Source organism: Enoplosus armatus, chromosome 13 (assembly GCF_043641665.1).
Source record: "Enoplosus armatus isolate fEnoArm2 chromosome 13, fEnoArm2.hap1, whole genome shotgun sequence".
Classification (NCBI taxonomy): domain Eukaryota; kingdom Metazoa; phylum Chordata; class Actinopteri; order Centrarchiformes; family Enoplosidae; genus Enoplosus; species Enoplosus armatus.
Window position 1 is genome coordinate 5,669,420 of NC_092192.1, and position 8,848 is coordinate 5,678,267.

The following is an 8,848-nucleotide window of genomic DNA, read 5'->3' on the forward strand; positions in this document are numbered from 1 at the left end:
TGTAGTACTTTTGCACACACCACGTTGGTGTTTTTTTAGAGGGAAAATAGAAATGTTGCAGTGTGAAATTGAACTGATTACTCAGAGCTAGAGGCAAGGCCATGGTCATTCTTGGTTGCATCGTGGCTGGCATCATCATGGACCCTGGACCCTTTAATAAAAAAAAAAACAGGCTAGATCCCAATTCATAAATAGACATGTCTGAAATAACAGTTGACAGCAATGAATGCACTGCTGACACTGTTTGTGTTAGTGCCACCGGGGCAAGGAGACATGATAGTTCTCCCCACTTCACAGTCTCCATAATGGCTCAGGATAGTTTTCCCCTTCAGTTGCAACCATTTACACGTTTCTTATATTTTTACCCCTATATATTGTTATGCTTACAAATCCTGTATTGAAGTTAACATGAAGGGGTCATCTCATTACACCAGCATGGACTTTCAGATGTAATGACATGAGAGGCACTAGGCATGATAAAACTGCTGTGGCATATCAAAGGAAAAAAAATACTCAATAATAACAATACATATGTAATTAAAAATGATACAGGTCATTATTTTTTCTTAACCCACTTTACACTTGGATTGTGTGTTTTAATGTCTGTGAAAAGACATCTCTCTTATGCAGTATCACTGGATGAGTTTAACAAAATGACTGAATTTAAGGGCCTACTATCTTTTTTCTTAAGCCATTTATGTGGATATGTGGACATGTTTGTGTGGCTAAGCTAAGAGCTTTATATGTATGTATTTTGCATTAACAAAGCAAGCAGAGTCCAATGTACTGCAGGCTCCAGGGCACACACTACTGCATATAATCTAGCCTAAAAATAAATTTATTTTATTTATATTTTTATGTTGTGACAAAAAAAGAAATCATTAACTTGACACTTTTCTCAATATGAATCGTTTGTGCTTTTATTTTGACGGCAACACGCCCAACCGGAAGCCATCTTTTAACGACTTTAGTTTTCTTCCCCATCCGCGGGTCTCCGGTCCGAACGGCCCCAAAAAAAGAGGGAATAAACAACCCGGTGAACTTACTTGACAGTGAGGGAAGCCTTCGCCTGGGTACGCTGAACATGGCGAGGAGGAGTAACGTTACAGAGCCTGGAGCTGCGGGAGATGCGGGAGCTGAACGAAGGTGTTGTTGATAAGCGCGACCGAAGAGCGGAAGTTGTTCAACCAAAACAGTCGGAGTGGTCCAGGCGGTGTTCATTTATTGCCTTGTGCAGTGTGGAGAGAAGACCTCTTGGAGTTTGTATCAATAACTCAAAGGGCACTTCGGCAGACAGGTAAGATGAAAGTAGTCTAGCTTTGCAGGCTAATTGCTTAACAGACGAGCGACTTAATTAGAAGTCGTGTTGATTATTTAGCTAACTAAGTTAGCTAGCAAGAGGAGTCGGTGTCTCACGCTGTGTGAATGTTGTTACACTTTAAATACTGCGTATAAACATGACTGGTGGTGATGATTTCTGTCTCATTCATTCATGTTGGACATTTTACATTTAATGTTTAATATGTTTCCCTTCCGGATGACAGGGACGATGATTAAAATAACTGCAGCGCTGTGTTAGACTAGCTTTCTGTTAGCTAAACTCGGTAAACGGATCCTGCTAACTTACCAGTTTTCTAAATATACATTGAGGCGTAAAGGAGCACTCATCTGCTCAAGTGTTACCCCTGCAAAACCAGGGGGACCACAGGGGGACTCTGAGTCCAACTTAGATAACGTGTGCCTCGCATTTTTATCTCTTAATGCATCACTTTAAATTCGCTCATTCAGATACACACGTTGTTTTTAAGCCAAGTGTGCACTTCCCAGTTTATTCTGAAAGCCGCCACACATGCAGTGGATGATAAGTCTTTCCTGTCTGGCTTGCTGCCATCGTTACCTTGACAAGTAATGTGCGAGCTTGTACAAACTCGGAAAACCAGTTGTGTTTACATAGTCAAAGTCTTGTGGTTGTTAGAGATGAAGAGGGAGTGGGGCAGCTGATCTGAAATGTCAGAACTTCACATACTCTATGTGGCTATATGGACACATTTCATCATCTCACTCATATTGTTGAGGGTCTATAACTTGTAACTAACCTGTTAGTGAGGGTGACCACTGATGTTGGGCAGTCGGTGTTCCAGTTCATCCCAAAGACCAAGTGCAGGCCAGTGAGGTTCTTCCACACCAAACAATACTATTGTATGCTGCAGCATTTAAGGGGCCCAAACCAAGAGAAACAGCCCCAGAATTACATGGTGTGTCCATATGCTGTTGGTCATATAGATGTGTAGGACAGGTTTATGAGCTGGAGCTAAATAGATTTCATTTTGCACAGGCACTCTGCCAGTTGTTGTACTCAACAGAGTTACAGACTGTCAAATCTCAATTTACATGGATGATGAAAATAACTATGTCAAGGGAAGTTTATCAGAGCATCACAACAGTATGTGGGCCTGTGTTCTTCCTTGAATTGTAATCATTGTTGCGTTTTGAAACACAACACTCATCTAACAGTAACTAATCGTCATCAGAGCAGTTAATGTAAAGCAATGCAGCTGGTTACATTTTCTTTGCCATCGGGTGACATTAGTCTCCCACAATGACGTGACAGTAGATCCCAGTTGTTGTCTTCTAATGATCTGTTCATTGACAAGTGAAGCTAATAATGTATATTAAAATATGTAGACAGTACAAAGCCTCAACTGCAGGATAACGGGTGCATAATAGATCAAATATACACCTTTTTCTTTTTATTATTTATTTCTGTCAGTTATGGGGTGTACTTATTTATCATTTCTAACTTTAAGGTGTTTTATTGCAATTATCATGATTAGCAGAAATCTGTATTTTCTAATCTAGACACAGAAATATTGTGAGGAATCAGAAAATGGTAGCACAGTTGCTGCTATTTTTAAAAACCCCTAAATTTGTATTCATGCTTTATCTTTGTTGTAAAAGTTATTTCCTGTTCTTGCTTCATCTGCTCCCACTCACACATATGCACTGAGAGGGGGGTGGGACACTCACAAGGTACTGCGACAGATGGACTTCACGCCCCCCCAAAAAAGTTCACTGTGTCTTCTGGAAATATTTGTGGTTTCCCTTAAAAGGGCAGAATTATTGTTGAACGTGCAGAAACACGGAGCTACAGTGATTGATGGGCCAGGGGAAGCACAACACTGATTGCACTCTATAATGTAGAAAGTTAGAATGAAGATTAATCATACTTTTTTATCATAATATCACAATGAAGAGACAGAGGGATCAGACATGTAGTCATGAATGATGAGGTGGTTTTATGATTTTATTTTATTGTGTCGTTGTGTGTATTTGTATAAAGGCCCTTTAGGGGTGGGAGTTTGAAACTATCTTAGACTTTTTAATGTAGTGGCGTGTGGCTTTGGTCCATACTATGTACATGTAACTATAAAAATAAAAACATTGATTGACTGATTTGATGGAGAGAATCTCCTCAACAACTTAGAATTGTTTCATTCGCAGCGCTTTGTGGTTTATCAAACGTAGTTTAATAACCTTATTCAATAAATAATAAAGTGATTTAATTCATTGCAGCGTTCTCAAGAAGGTGTGCATTTATGTATTTCTCTTGTGCTGCTGAAGGCTTTACGTTCATGCTGGAAGTTTTGCAGAAATGTTACGAGGTCTGACCTCATAAAAAATACTTGACAACTTCTACATTTTTTAAAAAAGAAGAGCACGACATTGACTGCATTGCAGCTTCTTATGTAGTTCTGGTGAGGAGGAGCCGAAGATAGCGTCTGCATGACCATCTCTCCCCTTCTACCCACCAGGTGCTATGAGCAGTGAGCTGAACGTGCCTATGGGTTCCCCGGCACCAGGAGTCTCAGAGCGGCCTCCGGACGGCGGGGGGATGGACTACAGGGACTGGGTGCGACGTAGTTACCTGGAACTGGTCAGCTCCAACCACCACTCAGTGCAGGCCCTGTCCTGGAGGAAACTCTACCTGAGCCGGGCCAAGCTGAAGGCCTCCAGCAGGACCTCCGCACTGCTCTCCGGCTTCGCAATGGTCGGTCCTACTCCCCTTTTTGACCAGCTTCAGTCCAACACATGTTTCATCCCATGGAAAGTTTTTAGTTTCTAATTGATTAGCTACTTTCCAGGCAGCTCACACAATCAACCACAGTACCTCTCATGTTGTGGGCAGGAACTGGTTTTAAACTTCCTGTTTGTGCTTTTAAGATTTCCGTGTTTGCTGCTGAACAGCAATCTTAATGCTCATAGTTTGTCCTCTTTAATTTAATCTTCTGACAACATCAAACGTAAACCGAAAGCACAGCTGACCGCGACAAACTGATGTTTCAAAAGTCAGTAAATGTTGTATGTTTCCTAATGTTGTCACTTTTTGGCATTTTTAACATTTTCCCGAATACAGAGAATACAGCTGCCTAATAACACTACTATATGATAATATGTATTTTGATTGAGTACAGACAAATATACTTTACATTGCCTTTTAGTTGATGGTTTACCGTATACCATGTGTACTTCCATGGGTGCTGCCATTGTCGAGTGACTTCAGACAACTGCCTCTTCATAAAATCTGGGTAGATGGACTTGTCTTTGAGTGGCGCTTCATTGTACTTTTTCTAGCAGGAGGTTGGAAATTTACGAGTTCTGAGTTATGCTGGAACGCAACATAAGCCCTCAAATTCAGAACACCTTGTCTTTCATCCACCCACAATCTGAAATGGAACTTTTTTTTAAACTGCTGATGGTTTTATCAGGTGTAATCTTTACCTTCCACTTTCCTGTAGTGGTGCAAGTAACAGAATTTTGAGCTCCGTGATTGGATGTTTCTTACGGAAATTCACCTTAGGAGTCACAGGCTTGTACCTTTTTGGAGTTTTTATAACCAGTTGTTCAACTTTTGTAATGATTATTTCATTAGGAGGGTCAAACTATTGATTACCTAACATTGCCTGCCGAAAAGGAATGGGACTTTTACTTGCAGAACCCTGAACACTCAAAATAACTCCTCCTTCTTCGCAGCTCTATCAGCGGTGGTCCGTGTTGTGTAATCCACATGTCAAGGTCACAAGATGTTTAATACGTTGATTTGAACAGGGTTGAGATTTGTTTACACACACTGTATCTTGGTGTGATGGACCTATAGTAACCTGGTTGTCCCTGTGTAGGTGGCCATGGTGGAGGTGGAGCTGGAGACGCAGTACAGTTACCCTCGTGTGCTCCTCATCGCCTTCAGCGTGTGCACCACCGTGCTGGTGGCGGTGCACCTCTTCGCTCTGCTGATCAGCACCTGCATTCTGCCCAATGTGGAGGCCGTCAGCAACATCCACAACCTCAACTCCGTCAGCGAGTCACCCCACGAGCGCATGCACCACTACATCGAGCTGGCCTGGGGCTTCTCTACAGCCCTAGGCATACTGCTGTTTTTAGCAGAGGTGGTGCTCCTCTGCTGGATCAAGTTCCTGCCCGTAGATTCCAGCACGGCCAAAAAGCCCACCACCTGCAGCACCACCACAGCCACCGCTGTGACGAAGCCTACGGCACTCTCGCCGCAGGACAGCGGCTGGCAGGCTGCGCTGGCCTCCACCATCATCATGGTCCCAGTGGGGGTGATTTTTTTGGTGTTCACCATTCACTTCTATCGCTCTCTGGTGCGCCACAAGACAGAGCGGCACCACCAGGAGATCGAGGAGCTGCACAAGATTAAGGTGCAGCTAGACGGCCACGAGAGGGGCCTCCAGACTGTGTGATGACATGACGGCAGCTTTAAGGACTTCCCTTTGTGTCCTATATTCGTCAAGTCCTCTCCCTTCTCTGACGTTGGCTCTGGTCATTGCTTGAACTCGTAGGCAGTGAGCTTGAAAGCTCCTCATGTTGCAGTACAGACAGCCAATACATGTCAGACTGCTAATTTATTTTTAAGTTGCGCCGTAGGATTTGTGCAGTGACCTTGTCTGTGTTTTAGATCTGTAACATGTGTTGGTCAATGATAATGTAAAAAAAGGTTTACAGAAAAAAGGGCTATTATGTTCTGTGTGCCATTTTTGTGCCATGTCTGTTTTCATGTCTAGGGTTGGGTGACAATAGCCGGCTCCATTTCAAATCTGGTTCCACGTTGACTTGGACTCACTCTGAGGCTGTTATATCTCTTATTGAATCTTTGATCTCTCCCCTCAGTCCTTGCTAGAAAAGAGCTGCCGTCACTTTTGGGAGCTTAAGCTAACTAACGTTAAAGCCATATTTGCCATAATGCCGAAATGTAACTCAACTGTTGTTGCTCTCTGTGAGCTGCTTTCTGTGCTCAGCCAAAGATTGTTTGTTAGAGAAAGAAGAACCACTCTCTAACAACACTCACACACCAACAGAGTGGAATCTCCCAGTTCAACTTACACTCATATGTCAATCGTTTAAGCGGATCAATTTGAAAGTTGTGTCTCAGGACCTCCACTGTTTGGTGCAAGCAGCTTCTCAGCCAACAAAAGCTGATTACGGATCTTATACTTTGAGTTTTAGTTATTCATAAATATAGTTCTTTGCAAATGTTGAATGTTAAAATGGATTCATTAAGAGATTCAAGAGGTTTGGATTTACATACCTGATTCAACACTTGATTCAGATTTTATAATCTCACACTCAACCTGCTCCTCAGTCAGGCTTGTGTTTCACATAAAACTGAGTTCGTTGTTTTGACCGCAAAGAGCCGAGTCATGCTTCGAGGGCATTTGTACACCATGTGTGAGAGAGTTTAGTGCAGCATGGTAAACAAATTACCACCAGAGTTGAAAAGGTCTGTTGTGAAGTCTTAAAAAAAATGTTGCTTTCTTGTAAAATTGTCACTGTGTTTTTAAGTCCAAAATCTCAGACAAGCCTCAAACGTTTTTGTCATTTACGTCCTTCAAATAGCTTTTATTGTCTTTTACAAAGACCACGGAGCCTGTGTAAAAGGTGTCAAACCAGTCCGTTCTGCACACTGCTCAAAGTGCTTAAATGTGAATGTGTTACTGTCCAAATATAGTTCTGCCTTACAGAATGATTGCCTTTTATGAAATTTGCTTAAGGTCATAACACAAGCTGATCTGTTTGCTAGGAACGTAGTTAAGCATGACGAAGTTTAAACGTCGAGTCGGATGACGGCCTAAAGGGCTGGAGAGAAATGAGAAGTCACAGAGTGCATGTTGTAATCAGCGTGACCTGTGACCTCCAGTTTGTGAACTAAATATTGGAGACCTTTCAGAGGAGGTCCATCACAGAGTCGGTACTTCCTTGGATGAGGTCAGAATAAGTTACTGTGTTTAAAAAAACTAACAAACAGTGTACCAACCTGTTTATCACATTCCAAATAAGATGACTGACCAAAGTGTTGCTCAGTTGTTTGTTTCTCGCTTCTCAGAGGAGACAAAAGTGCACTTGTAGTTTAGTTGTACAGCGAGTGAGTGCCGGGGGTTCTTATCAGAGAATATCTTGCTTTGTCTCGTGTCTTGTTTATTTGTGCTTCTTAAATGAAAACTGCAGAAGATGGAATTCAAAGCCTGCAACAGACTTCCAAAATAAAATAAAGATATTACAACGGTGTCTTGTGTGTCTGTAACCAGTTGACTTATCTTGACACAATCCTATAAATGTATTATTATAAATCCTTGTCATGTAGTTTTGTACAGCTGTTCATGGTCCCCCGATGATGTCGGTGACCCCCTGATGTTTCCTCTAGCGCCACCATGAGGTTGACATTTGTGGTTTTCTTTGAAAATTACTGTTCTGAAATTTGGTAGACATTCATGTCTTTATCAGGGTGAATTGTAATACATTCAGTGATCCATTAAAGCTGGTGTAATTGATATTTTTATAATAACAATGTGAAAATAGTGCAACAGTGAAGGCGGCTGAAGAGCCAGATGTTTCCCTCAGGAGTTGGAGACCAAAAACTAAAAGAGAGTAAATATTGGACTTACATTCATCACTTGAACACAAACTCCAAATGTTAAAGCTGCTCTCTGACTGCTGGATGTGTAAATAAGCAACTGTTCACCTTAAAAGATGATGATATGTCAATGTCGTGTTCACAGCTTGTTTCTGCTGCCCCCAAGTGGCAAAAAAGAAATCTGATATTACAGGCTTCATTTTTAAGTGAGCGCCGCCTTCATCAGGTTGTTTGGTTCATGACCAAATCAGTGCAAAACGAATGACTTTCCTGTCATCAACTGTCCATTTTGTTTAGTTCTAATTAGCAAATGTTAGAAAGCTGTTAGCATTTAGCTCAAAACACCACTGAGTTTACCATAAATACATCCCATAATAATCTGCTACAGCCTCACAGAGCCACTAGCATGTCTGGAGACTCTTTGTTTCAACAAAATCATTTTGTGATGAAGAATGTGAGTAAATTTTACTATTAAACAACAACCTTTATTACCAAAGATGACATTAACAATTAATATAAGATTTTTTGAACAGTAGACTTACTTGAAATGTAAACAAATGTATAAAAAAAACTATAGATAACAACATCCGAAACACACCTATATTGTGTATCAAATACTGCCAATAAAGCATTGTCAATGCATTGGTCTGGCTTTAATACAGAGTACACTGGGTTTCTGTTTAAAAGGAGAAATGCCCATGACTGTGACTATCATTATTATGTGAAGCCACAGACGGAGAATAGCAGCTTTCATTTCTGTGTGGGCAAATCAATTGTTTTGATGAAATGTGATGCATAAATGTCCCCCTCTCCACTGCACACCTCAGGTAAATAGGGCCTGCAAATATTTACAGATTCTCCCTTAGAGAGCTGCACGACTCATGGGACAACAATCAATTCCTGACAAGAGACGTACAAGAA

At 41.4% G+C, this 8,848-nt stretch overlaps 1 protein-coding gene across 1 annotated transcript; it reads left to right on the plus strand.

Annotated features, from left to right (window-relative positions):
* The first annotated feature begins 3,817 nt into the window (after positions 1–3,817).
* Positions 3,818–7,571, plus strand: orai2 (ORAI calcium release-activated calcium modulator 2). Its single transcript, XM_070917384.1, has 2 exons — positions 3,818–4,048; positions 5,178–7,571. Exons 1-2 carry the CDS (start codon positions 3,818–3,820, stop codon positions 5,757–5,759), a joined length of 813 nt encoding a protein of 270 aa, XP_070773485.1. The 3' UTR covers positions 5,760–7,571.
* The last annotated feature ends 1,277 nt before the right edge of the window (positions 7,572–8,848 follow it).